This window comes from Medicago sativa, chromosome 1 (assembly GCF_051527215.1).
Source record: "Medicago sativa cultivar Bolivia chromosome 1, Bolivia_mono, whole genome shotgun sequence".
Taxonomy (NCBI): Eukaryota; Viridiplantae; Streptophyta; class Magnoliopsida; order Fabales; family Fabaceae; genus Medicago; species Medicago sativa.
Window position 1 is genome coordinate 22,659,188 of NC_140749.1, and position 17,611 is coordinate 22,676,798.

Sequence of the window (17,611 nt, forward strand, 5' to 3'; positions counted from 1 at the left end):
CCAATAGTTAGAGCTTGTCTATATATATATATATATATATATAGACTCCAAGAGTAAGTGTTTAAAGTTACTCCAAATCTTAGCCCTTAATTTCAATATTAATCAATGGTTGTAATTAATTACTATCAATCCCTATCATAAGCCTTTTTCTACTCCTTCGTGTACATCCCATGAGGATCAAAAATAAATGGCTACCTCAATGTCGCTTGCCTTCATCAATATTATCTTAGCAATTTCTTTTTAATTAAATCGTATTGAAGAATATGATGTCAATTGCATCATCTTTGTTTTCTATTCATTGAGATAATCCAAAACCTAATAGAATTTTAATATTTTTAATATGCAAGAACGTTGTTGAATGAAATCATGAATCATGTGTCGATGAATTACATGATTCCTCTAATTAGCCAATTCTTAGAAGTTGAAGGTGTATAAGCAGCTTTGTATGTGTTAATTGGAAGTTATCAATTTGTTCGTTCATGGCAAGAGTACCTATGTTGGTGAAATGGTACTCTTTCAATTCAATACCTAAATAGACTTCTCACCATTAATTCAATTGAGAAAATTGTGTTTTCAATTTCATGATCATTGATCAAAATGGATGAGTCGTGATGATCAAATGCAAAATATTCATTTCGCCTCCATCTTCCAAAAGGTTTGATGTCTCAGATAAGCAGGCTGGATAATTTTCAGATAGTGTGTGGAAGTCTCATGAGATGAATAATTAGTAATTAATCATAACCACTAATTAATAACAAGATCAATGGTCAATATTAGGAGTAACTTTAAACACTTACTCTTGGAGTCAATATATCCCTCCCCATATATATATATATATATATATATATATATATATATATATATATTGTTACATGGTATCATGAGCTCCCAATCTTGGAGATCTTGCTTCACATAAAACCCTAGCTTCCTTTATTGTGGTTCTCTTTGCAGCTTTCACTGCGGCCCTTTTTGCTGCCTTCATTGCAGCACTTGGCACCTTCGTCATGTCCCTTTATTTTTCATTGACCTGGACACACAACATTGCTTTTTTCTAGTTAGACTTCACTGTTTGTAAACCTTCATGGTTTGTCGCCTTCACAATGCACTGTCCACATACAGCGTTCTCTAAACTTTCATTCTTGCGCCGCCTGGGCTGGTTGACTTGTCTTCCTTTTCTGGTTTGCTTGGATTGGGACCACTTCCTGTGTGCGGGTCCTACTTTTGAGGGGTTCCAGAGGCTTCTTTGTGGTTGTTTGGTTTTTTGTTGTTGTTACTTTGTTCCAAGTATTTTCTATTTTATTGAGTGTGGCACTGATGTGGCCGTTCTCTGTTTTATAAGACAATAAATCTGCAGCTATTTCAGCCTGGAGTTCTCTAAATGTCACTTGTATTATGCTTGAAGATATCTGGATGCTTGACTCAAGTGCCACTAATCACATGACTTTACTTTCCTCTTATTTATCATCCTACTCTACGTTGTCTGAAAAGCACCATGTTATGGTTGTTAATGGACCTTGTGCTCCTATTATGACTGTTGTTTTGTAAAGATGTTGGTATGTCCTGGCAGGGACTAATATAAGTGATTATCTTATTTATGCACTTGTTGAGATATTAATAATTATTATATATTATTATATAAGACCTGTTAGTATCCTTGAAGATTAATAATAGGATAACATTCCTATCTAGGTTTCATCCATGTATATAAATATTTGTTAATCCCTTTTCATTGTTAATGAGAAATATTTACATTTCAAGATTTCAAGAGTAGCTTCTAACTGGTTTGTTAAAACCTTTCTGGTTGATTTTCTATCACTCCACATGGGTTGATGTTTATTGAACTATTAAACTTGCTTATGAACATTGTTGTGTTTACTGTGTGCAGTGAAAACGATAAGGCTCATATCAGATTAGCTGCTGCAACAGCAATTCTTCGTCTTGCTAAGAAGTGGGATTTATATATAGATCCAGAAATTTTCCGCTTCACCATGTTGATTGCAAAGGTATGTGGGAAAGTAGACTGACTTGGCATTTTATCAGTTTCCCATGTTATAGATGTAGAATATTGGAGAAGCCCAATAACAATTGTTAAACTTGAAAGTTAAGAAAAAGCTATGTTAATATTGTTTTTGAACTGATTTTCATTCACGAAGGCATTTTCATCAATAGACTTTATTGATTGTTCGGAATAGCGTTCTCCACTAGTTCAAAATTTCCGCTTATATTCAGATAATTGACATCTTAAATAAGGCTTGTTCACCCACTCACATTCAGAAGTTAAAGGTCAAGCTCAATGTCTATGATAAAACTAGCTTGATCGCTCCTTGAGCTTGAGGGGGAGTATTAGTGTAAAATTTCCGCATTCAATTTACTATAATTGGATCTTGCTAAGTTAGTTTAAATGGTGGCGGCTATTACAGTTGCCTAGTTAGTTAATATTCAGAAGTTTGTTAAGATAACCAAGTTGTAAATGTTTAACTTCTTTTTGTAGTCGAGCCTGTTACACTTAAACCATTCTTAGTAAGGTTCATACACCATGTGGATACGGTACATTTAAACATTTATAAGACATGACATTACAAATGCAAAACATAAAAAATAAGAAAATACAAGTCTTAAATGAGAAGAGAAAACAATTTGTTGAAGTTGGTACGGGTCATTCTAGACTTATTAAAAAGTTAACATGTACTCCCTCCGTCCCTATATCTAAACACCCTTTTGACTAATAATTTGTCTCTAAATATAAACCCCTTTTCAAATTACTAGATGCATTTATTATTTTTTTTCCTAAACATGCCCCTAATTAATTCTACTAACTTATCTTGAAATATGAAAAGTCAAATTTAATACACATACAAACAAAGGATAATTTGGTAATATTAATACACAAAATAGACACATTAATTCCACTAACAACTTTTCTTAAGAAATGTGAAAAATGCAAAGGGTGCTTACATAAAGAGATGGAGGGAGTTACTTAATTTTGTCGTATTCAAATCTATTCGAATAAAAGTCCAACAAATAAAAGTAAAAAGTCATAAAATACTAAGCATCTAATTCATGAATACATGTTTGTTACTGGTACAATGTGACACAAAACAATGTTTTGAAGTGTGGTGCTTCCTTGAAAATATTTAGTTCTCTAGAATAATCGAAAAAATATTTATCAGAAAGACTTGGGTGTATGTCGTTCTACGTTAAGCCAGAGTTATTATTTCTTTTGGGTTTTATGTGATCTGTAAATTGTTTACTGATTCTCTTTTGTTTCACAATCATATTATTCATTTCAATTGTTTAATGCACCTCTTTTTGTATTCCAGGATCCTTCTTCTTTTGTTAGGAGAAAATTTCTCAGTAAAACTCAGAAATTGTTGAAGGAGCATAAACTACCTATCAGGTTTGCTTGTGCTTTTGCACTGGCAGTGACTGAGAGCATTGATGATCTGAGGTTTCAAGTATGTTTATGTCTTTTATGCGTGTCATTCTTATTATTTTTTATTATTTGTTATTCATATTAAACTAGGGTAAAAGGAGGGTAATGTAATATACATAAGATCTCTACTTTTACCCAAAAATAAAAAGGGCAACCCGGTGCACTGAAGCTCCCGCATACGCAGGGTCCGGGAAGGGGTCCCACCATTAAGAAAATAAAATCTGTAGGGTCTAGAGAAAAATAAAATTAGAGTAAAATGCTAAATTGTATCATTTGCAATGCTTGAAGAGGATAATGTAATGTTATATTATATTTCAGCAGCCCCATAACATGCCACATATTTTGTCATAATTTTTTTTTATATTTTTTGGTTCTTATTGTTATGTTTTAAAGCCTGTTTTATTATTTGGCTGATTAATGTTTGTGATAATTAATAGTTACTGATTCTGCTCATTCTAGAACTATAAACATATGGCAGAGTTTATTAAGGATTACAGTATAGCAGCTTGCAAACGACAACCTTCTTCTGTTGAAGGAGCAATCGTTGATTACCCTGCATATGTTTTGGTGTACTTGATTCATGTGCTTGCTCAGATTAACGACTTTCCTGAAGCCTATCAAAATGAAGAAGTGTATGCTGACATTTGTAGGTAATATATTGTTATTATCCAATCTTATTTTAGTTATACTAATTATGACTATAATTTTAGTGCTAATGTTGGTTACAAATCTGGATTGCTTTTGTAGTCCACTCTTCTTTCTCCTGCAGGCATTGGTTGATATCAGTAATGCTGATTGTCACCGGGAGCTTGTTAATGATGCTGTCTTGTATATATTTAGCATTTTTCAAGCAATTAGAAAAGCCGAGGATTCTGTTGATGCACAGACGACCAGTGTAAAACATTTTTGACATGCTCATTAACTACATTTTTTTTTTTGTGTACAAGTTTAATTTAAGCTTCATGTAATGCAGAAGCTGCACAAGCTGGTTGAAATTGGTCTATTTACTTTAAATGCATTAAGTCCCGGAGAAATTTCTGTATCACAAGCCCCACGACAAATTTTGCTGCCTTCGTCATTGTATAGAGCGAGTCTCACGAAGGATGATGTGAGTTTTTTGTATGAATTTCTTTGCTTAACACAGATTTAATCAGAGCACGTCCTTTTTTTTTACTACACAATTTAGTTTGTTGTGTTATTCACGCAATTCTATTTTTTTTTGGTGAATCTGTTAGTTGCAGGCTAATTCAAAAATTCCAAAGTTCTTTTTTGATGAAAGTTTTCCAAGTAGAGTCTTTGACATGCTTAAAAACTCTTGTGCCTCTCGAACCTATGCACCTAAGGTATATTTGGTGTAAGAACAGTAGGCTGTGACTGTTTCCTAGTTCAATTTGGTGATGCAATTTTTTTTATTTACTTTCCTCTTTTTTTTGCTAGTAGCCTGCAAAAACACTTCATAAACCTGCTCGCAAGGGTCAACAGGATGTCCCAAGATCCAAAATGAATATTTGCAGTAAGCTCGACTTGGTTTCTAGCAAACCAGACAGTTTCCCAAGTAGAGAAATAACAAATACTAAAACTGTGAAGCAAAATATATCTTCAGAGAAAAGGAGAAAACAAGTGCCTCCGTCTGATTCTGGATCAGTTGAAAGAAACCGGCTTTCATCTAATGATTCTGTGACCTGTAAGGGTTCTCTGGTTGAATCATGTGTGCTGACCCATAAGTCCAAAAGAGATGCCACTTGTTTATTGGAGAATGCTGTGACAAGCAGTAAACATACTGTTCAACTTTTCAAATGCCCTAGAAACAACTTCAAAGATACATGTGGCTCTAAGGTTTGTGGAAAATTCATTGAATGATAAAAAAATGAATACTATTTCATACTTGCATGTTTAATTTAGTGAAAGATATGAAGAAACATATAACATGGGAGAAATAGAAACTTTGTCAGTTTTCTTCTTGTTTTTGTCTATAGCCTTAAGGGTTTTGATTCTTACAGATTTTAATCATTCTTAAGGAGACCTCTTACTTGCAGATTTTTATTCTTACATTGTCAGTTTACTTTTAGTATTAGCCGAAATTTGTGATGAGTTGTCTTATTGACATGTTTTGGGTTGGGTCAAACTCAACCCCTACAAAACCACTTGTAATGTGAGGGTTGTACTCATTTCATGCCTTATCTTTATTCTATCTAAGACTTTTTTTTTTTTTTTATTTATTTATTTATTTATTTATTTTTTCAATACACCCTGTCGCGCCCAACACTATTTGGTGCATGGATATAAATGGTGGGTGGCCCAATGGGTAGGCTCTGATACTTACAAGGTTTTTTATATCGAGTCTAGCTCTTTGTACAAAACCAGCTTTGTAGGGATTGAGTTAGCCGCAACCCAATAATTTAGGCCCACTATAAAACCTAAGATGGTATCAAAGCCTGCCTATCCAAGATCCGTTGGGCCACTTACTATCTAGCTACTCCGGTCACGCTCCAGATGTCCATTCGTGGGTGTGAGGAGTGTATGCTTGACCTGAACACTTGTTTATGAGTTTGACCCTTGCAACCTAAATTACTAAATAAATTATATATTTTGGTAGACCGTTTGAGTATGCTTGTGTTTTGAAGGTTCAAAGCCCTGAAATTTTTTCCGAACAGTAGATTATTGTATCAAAATTTCAAAAGTATAAACCATTTATTAGTCAAATATCAATAGTTGAAGCTTTTAGCGTTGCTTGAAACTTCGGTTACAAGTAAACTACATGCAAGTGGAATAGCGAACAAATTTTGCGGCTAGGTTATATTTAGGGTCATCAAGATCATTTACCTTTTATTTGAATGCTTTCTTGGTTATAATTGATGTTATATCACAACATTGAAGCCTATCCCTTGTTTTGAATTTCATTTTGACTTCAGTCATGTTTTATCTTTAGTTATGTAAAGTTGCCTGCATATGTTTCTTGTGGAAACAATCCTTATGAATATCATTTGACTTTTGTGTAGGCACGATTTCCACTGGCAGATGTTTCAAACAAAAATATTATCTCCCACTGGTGAGTTTTATTTGATGATAAGTCTTACTCTTTGTTTAAATTCAAATTCCATTGAAAAGTTTCCAAATGAGATCATAACTAGTGAATCCTACTAGTACTTTGTTTATCAGGCAAATTTATGGTGTAGTGCAAAACTAATGAAATAAAGTGATTATTGGCATTCAGCTGTGATGGCTGACACTGCATACACCTATATCTTTATGAAAGAAAAATCTTGAAATGATTTCTTGATATGTATGACTTCTGACATCTACCAGTCAATTGTCCACCAACTTGACCAACAAATAACTATAGAGTATTGAATATTCTAACTGTAAACTGACAGAACGTACTAGAACTGGACAAATTTGATATTTGTAGACTAGAGTTTATGGCTGTGGACAAGAATTGCTTACCCACAAATTATTGTGTTGTACTATTTTTTGTGTGTTTTGTTTTGTATGTGGTTCCCATCTTCGATGCCATGTGCAATTTTTTCCAACACACTGTATACTTGACAGTTCATATCCTGCCTAAGGCACCACATTTTCTGCTAAATAACATCATACAGTTGCTTTTTAAAATCTAACAATTTTTTTGTATCTTCAGCTTAATGCCAACTCTGGTACCTAACATCCCATTTTGTGTATAGCATTTGTATTTTATTTCCTTGGCTTGAACAGCCTATAAATTTTGAACACTTTTATCAGCAATACCTCTTGTTTACCCTATATGACTTCAGTTTTAAAATGCCTTTTTCTTTAAAAAAAACAAAAATATAAGTGTAAGTGTTGCGTGTTGCAGTGATCCTAGTGAGCATTCTTCTCTCAGTAGTATAAAGCAAACTACTGCTACAACAGGATGCCTAGCAGCCAAAGAGGGAACATCGTTGTCCAAAAATAGTAAGTATCGAAACAACCAGAAAATATCTTTTGCTGGAATTTGATTGCATGCTATCTGAAAATGTTATCAAATGGTTAACTGACACTCTATTTGACTTGGCAGCGTCAAACATTTGTGCTAGAAATAACAGCGGTTTAATGGAAAATGACAGTAATGAATCTGAATAATTATGATAAGGATTTAATGTTGATACACATGAAGTATTTACATTATCATCCATTCATGTGTTTATGCATCATTACGAGTGTTTCACTATGAATTTGCCTTTAAGAAATACGTTGACGATGTGCTCCTGTGTAGAGACAACACGTACTTGGATCAATTTGTTTATTTTTACATCGACTGTGGATCAAAATTAAAACTCTTGTTATATCTGTATCGCTACATAATATGATATATGTGCTTATTGTGTGAACTATTTATCTTTTGAACATACATGTGTAATCATCTTATAATTTAATTTAGCTTATGTTGCATGTTCGCCAGGTACAACCCTAACTAGATACGATCATATTTAGACTTGTATATCATCGGGTTTTTATGTGTTTAGGGTCTGGTGACGGACAAGGTTAGTCCGTCCCATGAATAATCTCGTGAAGCATTCCGAAATCCAGACTTTTTTTGGTACAAATAAATACACATAAGAAAAAATAGCATAATAATATAACGTAGGCACCTTAATCCGTAATTTGAAAGATGATGTAGGCAGCAAAATGAGAAATCTTGATAGAGATTTGGCAAGTGAACCAAAACTATCGAAGTAATAAATAAGATCGAATCCACGAGGACTGTTGTTAATTCCTACTCAGCAATTGCATTATTAAAAAGGATGTATAAAATTTGTATTGATGCCCGAGGCAGTTGGATTGGTTCTTGTAACATAAACGTAAATAAAACAATAAAAGACTTGGTTTTAGAAAATTAGAGAGATGTATGGTTAATTCCTTCGAATCCTCTGAAGTTCTCCTATGGTAATTCGCACTCCTAATTCATTCATTGATTATTTAGTTTCACGACAGACTAACATGATAATTCTATCCAATCTCTTGGCCTAGATTTCTCCCCGCAAGTAACAACCCTCATAGTAGTCAATAGCGGACGATAGTGGTGCTATAGCGGCCGCACGTAGCGTAGCGGTGCGGTATGAGATAGCGGTGCTATAGCGGCCGCTTCAGCTGCTATAGCAGCATAGCGGAGCGGAGCAGATAGCGGCCGCTTCAGCCGCTATTTGATTTTAGTTGAAAATTTTCAAATTGACGCTATTTTAAAACATTTTGTATGGTTTCCAAATTTCTAAATTTATTTTAGGGCATTTTAGGGATTTTTAAAACCAAATTGACTCTGTTCTATGGTTTCTTTGTTCTTTTTTTCTTCCTCTGTTTTATGGTTTCTCTTGTTTTATGATTTTTTTTATTTGTTCCTCTATCTTTTGATTTTTGGCATTTTGATTTTATGAATGTCTCATGAGATTTGAGTGTTATAATTAATTTTATATTAAATATAAGTTTTTTTGAGAAATATGTAAGTTTGTTTATATTTTATAACGTTATTCATGTAATTTGTTCAAAAAATAATCAAATATCAGTGACCACTATTTGTCATACCACTATACGCTAACCCGCTATCCCACTTTTGAGGTTGGCCTCTACGCACCGCTATCGAGATTGACTACTATGGTAAATTTTGATTAAGACTTTTGATACTATGTTGAAGACTTTAAAGCTTTCATAAGATTTGGGTGTTTTGTATGATCTATGATTGATTCATGAGTAAAAACTTTCATAAGATTTGGGTGTTTTGTATGATTTATGAATGTTTCATGAGATTTGAATGTTATATTTAATTTTATATTAGATATATGTTTGTTTATAATTTATAGTATTATTTACGTAATTTGTCAAAAAAGTTATCAAATAGCGGTCATAGCGTTATGCGCAATCCCGCTATAGCATTTTTGGGGTCGGGCGCTACGCGCCTCAATCCGCAATTGACTACTATGACAACCCCTTAATCTCTTAAGTGAATTCAAAACCGTTGGAGGTATTGAAAGAACATTAATCCATGAGTCATAACCTAATAATGATCTATCTCTAGCTTGATTACTTAGGTTAAACCTATTAACTAGTTCAGAGTTAAAAGCCAGGGTTAGTGGTCATTCAATCTCTGATCAATTTGCATATTTATGAAAGCTAGGGATAGTAGTCAATGATAGGGCAACCCGGTGCACTGAAGCTCCCGCATATGCAGGGTCCGGGAAGGGGTCCCACCATTTGGTGTATTGTACGCAGCCTTACCCTGTTTTTACACAAGATGCTGTTTCCAGGACTTGAACCCGTGACCTTACGGTCACATGACAACAACTTTATCAGTTGCGCCAAGGTTACCCCTCCGGATAGTAGTCAATGATAAACATACAAAAAGCATTAAACTCAAGATAATATGAATAAAGACTAAACTTTCATTGAAACTCAAAGGAGTTCAACAAATTAAGGTTCCCATAGGATTACATCAGATTCATCTCAGGAATAACCACAAAGAGATTAGTTACTCATAGCTAAAGTACAGAATAACTAACATAAAAACAAGGGTTCATACATGTATTGGATGATCGACTATGAGCTGTGATGGTTGCCCACTAGATCTGCAAAGCCTCCACTCCAAAATATGCCTCTTCTCTCTAAAATCTTCCACCCTTACTGTGAAAACGGGGCTTTCTATTTATAAGCCTGTCAAAATCGGCCCTCGAGCTATAAAAATCGGTGCCCGAACCTCTTTAAGCTGCACAAAACGCGTTTCCAGTCTGTCAAAATTGGGGATCGAATGGTCTAATTCGGGACCCAAACTGTAAAATATTAATACACCCATGCTGTGTGAATAGTGAAATCGGGGCCCGAACTCTCGAATAGTATCCATATGCCCATGTTGTCAAAATCGGGGCCCAAATGTGCTAATTCGGGGCCCGATTTTTACCGAATCAAAATGGCCTTTTCTGCATCAAAATCGGCGCCCGAATATAAGGATTCGGGGCCCGAATTGCATCTTTGTGGATTTCTTGCTTTCTGCACTTTTTGACCCTTTTAGCTCCAAAATTACAATGAATTTGTCATAAAAACCAAATAAAAACATCTAAGAAAAGAGAGATGACAGAGTGTCATCACAACCCCAAACTTGCATCGTTACTTGTCCTCAAGGAACCAACTTAAAGTGAAAAATAACATTAAAATAACATTTACTCCACCAATGATCATGTCAAAAGTTCATCTCCCTAGTTAGCAAATGATGAGCTAACTTGCTTGGTAACACATCTATTCCACAACTTCTTGCAACAATATTGAATATACAAGGTTCACTCAGTCGACATGTAGAACTACTATATTACCAAAACTTGAAAAATTTCTAAGAATCAATCAAAGTCAATATTATGTACACACTTTTAAGGACTTTTCAGGTTATAACAGGACTTAGGTTAGGGGTGGGGGATATATGGAAAGTAGGTTTAAGAAAAACAACGGAGTTAGACATCATCCTACTGATCTAAAATACACCACGCACCATATCATCATATCACAATTAAATCCAGGGACTAGAGATAATTATTAATGAATGAAACAACTGATCACTTTTTGTCGTTAAGCATTTTATAATTTCTCCTCTTTTTTTTGAGCTACAAATTTGACAATTCAGCTTATTTTTATCATGCTTATTCTATTCTTTTTCTTTTTTAGCACAAAGTGATTCTCTTTTCTTTCTCTAGTACCCCTACCCCAAACTTAGAATGTTGCTAGTTCCAAAAGCAACCCCAAACTTGAACATTTCAAATATAACACACATAAACATGCCTAACTCCAACAAAATTGTGGGTACATTCCTAAGGTCTCTATGCTTGTAATGTGGTTAGTCACCGAAACAAGGGGTCTAAATCCTAGTAGCTCAACTTGGTTTAAACAAAGGATAATTCAATATAAACAAAGTTGGGCTACAAAGGCTCAAGGTACAAGCAATTTGCCTTAGTGTGTACAATATATGACCAATCAATTACAAAGAAAAATCGCAAATCCTAGAAATAGCATCTACATGGAAACACTTATATTTGTAAATATTGAAAAATAAATTTAGGCCATAACCTTACAAGCTGAGGTTTCTGGAACTTGTGGCTACCTAAGCATCTTTTTTGCCGTACACTTCCCTGATAGTAATCATGCAAGCAACCACCTCCTTTGAAATTTTGACAAACCATTGATGAAGTCTTTGTTACTGAGCTGGTAAAATTCAAGAAAAGTAAATTCATTAAAATCAAACAAGTTCAGATGCAATTACAGATAGGGGGATCATATAATCATAATCAAGACACTTCTCAAGTCTGACTCAATACAAATAGAAATAACAGAAACAAATAACAAAGCAGGGAAATGGATGGGTTGCCTCCCATTAAGCGCTTTCTTTTACGTCATTGAGCTTGACGCTTCAACCACTGTTAGGGTGGCAAAAATGATACAAAGAATATATCACCCTTCTTCTTCCTCTTGTTTGGTAGGAATTCCATGAACTTAGCACAAAGAAGTAGATGTTCCCATGCACCCACCAATAGGCTTCTTGACATCGTGACCTCCCACCATACAGAAGAATGAGTCTTTTCTTGCATATGAATGTTTTCTTTCATCCCCATTGATTGAGTCTCCATTTTAAGGTACAAATCGACACGCCTCACCCGTGGCTTTTCTTCTATGTTGCTACTTTTATTTTTCAAATGTTCAGCTTGCACCATGATGGCATGTCGCTTCATCTCAATCTCAACCAATTTCTTTTCACACTCATCTGCTTTCTCAACAAGATTACCACATTGAACATCAAACTTCTCAAATGAAACTTGATTTGACATCAAGAAATCATCTAAAATATTTTGAAGTTGAGAGTTATAATCTATGTGGACCACCTCTTTCTTCCCTTCACAATCACTACTTGGTTTATTTGCCTCATAAAGAGCACATCTTGAGATTTTATTCTCCAAAATTTTTATCCTCAAAGATAGCATATACTTTTCATACTGCAACATACAAATCTCTTTTGTATAATGGAGGTATAACCTGTCTATCATAGCTGCAAAACTTGGATAAACTTTTTAGTAGCATAGTACAATGAGAAGAAAACGAAGAGCATAAATCTTTTTTTTCCTAATATATATATATATATATATACACACACACACACACACACAAAAATATAAATGACAAAAATCCTAAATAAAAACAAAATTGCCTCTTTGAAATGATTCAACAGTCCCCGACAACGGCGCCAAAAACTTGATAGAGATTTGGCAAGTGAACCAAAACTATCGAAGTAATAAATAAGATCGAATCCACGAGGACTGTTGTTAATTCCTACTCATCAATTTTATTATTAAAAAGGATGTATAAAATTTGTATTGATGCCCGAGGCATCAATACAAGACTTGGTTTTAGAAAATCAGAGAGATGTATGGTTAATTCCTTCGAATCCTCTGAAGCTCTCCTATGGTAATTTGCACTCTTAATTCATTCAATTATTATTTAGTTTCACGACAGACTAACATGATAATTCTACCCAATCTCTTGGCCTAAAATTCTCCCCGCAAGTAACAACCCCTTAATCTCTTAAGTGAATTCAAAACCGTTGGAGGTATTAAAAGAACGTTAATCCATGAGTCATAACCTAATAATGATCTATCTCTAGCTTGATTACTTAGGTTAAATGTAACACCCCGTTTTCCCAACATAAAAATTTCTTAATTAAAATCAGAGTTTAACAACTTTAAACGGAATGCTACACTTCTTAAAAATTCATAAACTGGTTAAATAACAATTTATCCTTCAAAAATTAATCAACTTAAGTATTTCAAAAACTCGCAGCGGAATTAGTTCAACATCAATAAAAAGTCTTTGGCACGCAGGCCTCATCATAAAAATCTCATAAGACTTGTTCAACATTTATTCATAAATATCCATAAGCAATACGTAAGGAATAGAAAGTAAAGACATGATCTCATTCCGTTACGTATCAGAGCACCTAAGGACACACTATGAGGAGTCCACTCACGACCACGCCTAATCTTGATTACCTGCAACTTACCCATACGAAGGGCAACATTTTCAAGCAGAAGGGGTGAGATTTCTCAAACAATAATATTAAGCAGGTAACTCATTAATTACATTTAACAACTTAAGCTCCATATAATTCAACAATTATATTCAAATACATAGTTAGTAATCAATTCATATTAGCAATATATGTCATCACTATCATAAACAATCATAATCACCTTCACATGTCATCATAATCATAAACATCTTCAATTAATACTTTCATAAACGTCATCAAATAACATCAAACATTAATCATAAAAACATCGTCGCATGTCATAAAATAATAGTTGTCATACCCCAAATTTTGACCACTTGATCCTACGTTCATACACTGACGCGTGTCCCTTGACTCCGAGTCGGACATTCTTTATTTTCCATTTGCATTTTATTATTTAGTTTTAATTTCCATCTTTTATTAAAAAAAAAATGAAAAAAAACTTTTTATTTAATTTTAATTTCGTTTTTATATATGCATCCTTTTGTTATAAGTTTTTATTTTATTATTATTAGTTTTTTAGTATTATTATTATTGTTATTATCATTATTAGTTTTTTATTATATTGTCCATCTTCTTTTGGTCTTGGTCCAACGACCTTGTCTCAAACTCTGTCTGCCATGCCTCCAAAGCAGCACGCCTGTGGCTCCCAAAGCAATGTTCCCCACACCATCACCTTGCCCATGCCTTCACAGTCTTCCACCATCTCCTTTGTCCATCCTCCTTCTTTGTTTATTCTTATGTCCATACTCTTTTCCAAAGGAAGCCACGCCTGCCTAACAAACATTTCCTGTCTGCACTGCCTAACAAACACTGCCTAACAAACATTTTCCATGAATCCAGCAGATTCAAACACTGTCGATTGCCATAAACTCAGATTACTTCACTATAAAAGGAAGCTGGGATCACAGTGAAGAGGACGGAATTTTTAACCTGCAAAAATTCAACATAACCTGCAAGCTTTCAATTACAAAACAGACATCACACAATCTTCTCACAACCTGCAATACATCAGTTTTTACACACGTATAATACTACCCATCATTCACGAATTCAACACTCAGCAGTCTCATTCACGCATATTCTCATCACCCATAACCCAGCACAAACACACTCACGCATCATTATACACACACACGCACCGCTACACAAGCACCACACCACAAAGTCATCAACCAAACCATTTACAATCTGACATCAACCTCACGGACCAAACACAAATAGAATCAAATCCCCACATCACAAATATCAAAAATCACAAACATAATCAAACCAGCACCAAACCGCAAACAACATCACACAAACCGCCCCAATCGCTCAAGCAACGTTCACGAGTCCATCTAATCGCAATCTTCATCAATCTTGGACTGAGTTCGAAAAAAGGAAAAAAGATTAGCTTCCTCTTGTGGATCTAGGCGTTTGGGAAGCATTTTGGTGAGTTTGTTGAAAGATTTGAGCAGAGGAGAGGGAGTAGTATAGAAAAGAGCAAAAAGGGGAGGTTTAAGCCTTCGGTGCGGTGGCGCCGCCACTCCGGCCGGCCAACCACCGCACCGGATAATTGTTGAAGAAGAAAGAAAATGTTGAAGAAGAAAGAAAGGGAAGGAAACAGAGAAAGAAAATCGGGAGTAGAGAGAGAAGGAAATAAGAAAATGAAGGAAATATGGGTATTTTACCCATTTATATTGCTATCCAAACCCGACCCATTGCAACTGAACCGGTTCCCTGACCCAAGCCCATTACTGCTGTTGCTGGTTTCTGCTTGCTGTTTACACCCCTGGTTTGCTTGCTGCACCCCCCGTGCGTTCCAGGTTCATTTTCATTCATGCATTTTAATTTCTAGCGTTTTAATTTCATTCTCATGCATTTATATTTTATTTCATGTTCGCATCTCATTTTGCTATTTATAAAGTATCGCATGTATTTAAATTATTATCATTTATTTTATTGCAATAGTGTGCGTGTGTTTTATTTATTGCTTTATATATCGTTTATCGCTTTATATATCATTTATCGCTTTATATGTCATTTATCGCTTTATATGTCATTTAACACTTCTATTTTCATTGCTCTGTTAGCTTAACTTACATTTATCATTCAAAAATAACAAAAACATTCAAATGTATCAAAACACAAAAACATTTTTATAAACAAACCTCGATCTTAAATCGAGTGACGTCTTTTTTATGTTTCTTTCTTAATCAAATCATCAAGCAATTTTAATTCTACTTTGAGTATATTTTCCTTAATATAAAAAACACAAACAAATTCTTATTTGCCATTTGGCTTTTCGTTTTAAAACCTTTTTTCAAAAACATTAAAAACACAAAAACAAATCAAACGTAAATTTCAACCCCGAACTACGAGGTTTTGATCCTTCACGGGTACGTAGGCAGAGGATATGCTTCCTTCCAAATCAATAAAAATGTAGATATTTAGGCCTCTATTTTCTTTATCATTTCAAATTCCTTCTTTTAAAAAGCAAGCAAGTTTATAGCACAAAAGTTAAATAAAATCAAGAGGTTCTCGTAGAGTACTACGAATATTTAGGGTGCCTAACACCTTCCCTAAATATAACCAACCCCCGAACCCTTAATCCCTTTAAAAACGTGGTATTTGAACCTTTTTCCACTTTCTTTTGAAAAGAATTAAATGTTCAGTCGTGAAAAGAAAAACGGGTCTTTGGACCGACCGAAAAATGACGCGACAGAAATGGCGACTTCACTGGGGATTAAAAGTAAGAGGGTTGAGCCTAACTTGGCATTATTTAAAATTTGTGCTATAAACTTGCTAAAAAAAAAAATATTTTTTTTTTAAATAAAAGATGGAAATTACGTGTATATTTGTTCTTCTTTCTTCTTCCTCCTTTCTTGAACGTGAGTGGTGAGATAAGTCCTACACCCGGACTTGAGAGAAATTTAAGATAGGACGGTGGTATAATCATAGTGCCTTGCCAAGAGTGAATTTTGGTTTGCGACACATGTGATAACCCCACTCAACTGAGGGATCTTGGAAGTATACTATGTTGGCATGAGTATTCGTGTTTGGCATGTTTATTTTCAAGTGACTGTCAAAAGTTGAGGACCTTTAGTTACCTTTAACCCATCTTGGCTTTTTAGGACGTGGTGCGGTGGCTAATCATGAGTAATCTTGGTTTAGTTGACACGCGATACCACACTCAGACGAGACTTTCTTACGAACATTGTTGGATCGGAAGTATTTCCGTACCCGATAGTGTTCGGGAGTGGTTGATAACTCTGGGAACTTGGTAGAACCCGGATACAAATGCAAATTAAACCATAGTCATTACCAAATGGCATTGTTACCCTTGGCTCCAACATTTTGGACTTATACATCACCACATTTTCACTGTTTGTGTAGCATAATCATGCATACATGCATACATGCATAAAAACTTTTCTAATCAAAACATCGAAGGACTTAGATAAGTTTTTGTAAACATCAGAAATATTCCACATTGAAAGGAAAATAGAACTGATTGCAATATCTTTACAAATTTTCAAATGAAATCATGTTCATCTGCGATGTTTACAATTTACCTTGACAAATCCTTCGATAACAAAAAAAATATATTCATTTTTTGCATAAGCATTTCATACATCATGTGCATTCATAGTTTCGAGTCCGTGTCTCGCATTTTGTTTTTGTCTACAAAAGGTCAATCCGTCAGTAGAGTGGCCTGATGTCTTCATCCAAGTTCGGCTCGCATGTGCAAACACTAAAGATGGATCAGCTTCGGATGGTACATGGAATGTTTAACTGCAACTGGTTTTCGTTGATGTTTATTCCTACTACTCGTTTGTTCAAATAATATGTCTGTTGCTTTATGCTTTTTTTCAAAAAAAAAAAAAAAAATCCTTTCGTCCCACCCGTAACGGAAGTGAACTGGTTTAGGGCTCTTTTTGCTTTATGTATTTTCATCATTAATGAAAAGTCGCTTTGATCCCGACTTTGTTTTTATTTTCGTGCTTTTTCTGGAAAAATGGTAATACAAAAAAACCAAAAAAATTTATTTTCCTTTAATCATTTCCACATATCTGCATAATCATAATGTTTATAACCAAATCATGCATTTTTAAACCCGTTGAACACTTAAACCCTGTACTCTCTCTCGA

At 34.5% G+C, this 17,611-nt stretch overlaps 2 protein-coding genes across 27 annotated transcripts in view; one reads left to right on the forward strand and one right to left on the reverse strand.

The window, feature by feature from the left end:
- Positions 1–17,611, forward strand: part of LOC146953663 (ARM repeat superfamily protein) — a 38,819-nt gene that overhangs the window by 12,451 nt on the left and 8,757 nt on the right. For 2 of the 26 annotated variants that reach the window (XR_015011122.1, XR_015011127.1), the window contains exons 20-29: positions 1,886–2,003; positions 3,321–3,455; positions 3,893–4,083; positions 4,181–4,328; positions 4,407–4,541; positions 4,669–4,776; positions 4,871–5,269; positions 6,433–6,482; positions 7,266–7,363; positions 7,467–7,797. Coding sequence is in view for 14 of the 26 variants with exons in the window: in XM_085711327.1 (XP_085567453.1) it covers positions 1,886–2,003; positions 3,321–3,455; positions 3,893–4,083; positions 4,181–4,328; positions 4,407–4,541; positions 4,669–4,776; positions 4,874–5,269; positions 6,433–6,482; positions 7,266–7,363; positions 7,467–7,531 (1,444 nt within the window). In the remaining 12 variants the exon portion in view is untranslated. Of the gene's footprint in view, positions 1–1,885; positions 2,004–3,320; positions 3,456–3,892; positions 4,084–4,180; positions 4,329–4,406; positions 4,542–4,668; positions 4,777–4,870; positions 5,270–6,432; positions 6,483–7,265; positions 7,364–7,466; positions 7,798–17,611 lie in introns of those variants that run through there. The other 24 variants (XR_015011125.1, XR_015011131.1, XM_085711327.1 and 21 more) reach the window with 13 other exon arrangements.
- LOC146953664 (uncharacterized) lies at positions 11,076–12,459 on the reverse strand. The gene has a single exon (XM_085741413.1). The coding sequence runs from the start codon at positions 12,457–12,459 to the stop codon at positions 11,839–11,841; it is 621 nt and encodes a 206-aa protein (XP_085597539.1). The 3' UTR covers positions 11,076–11,838.

Excerpts from the sequence above, each read along its gene's own strand:
- LOC146953664 (XM_085741413.1), bottom strand. The coding sequence starts at position 12,459 with ATGATAGACAGGTTATACCTCCATTATACAAAAGAGATTTGTATGTTG.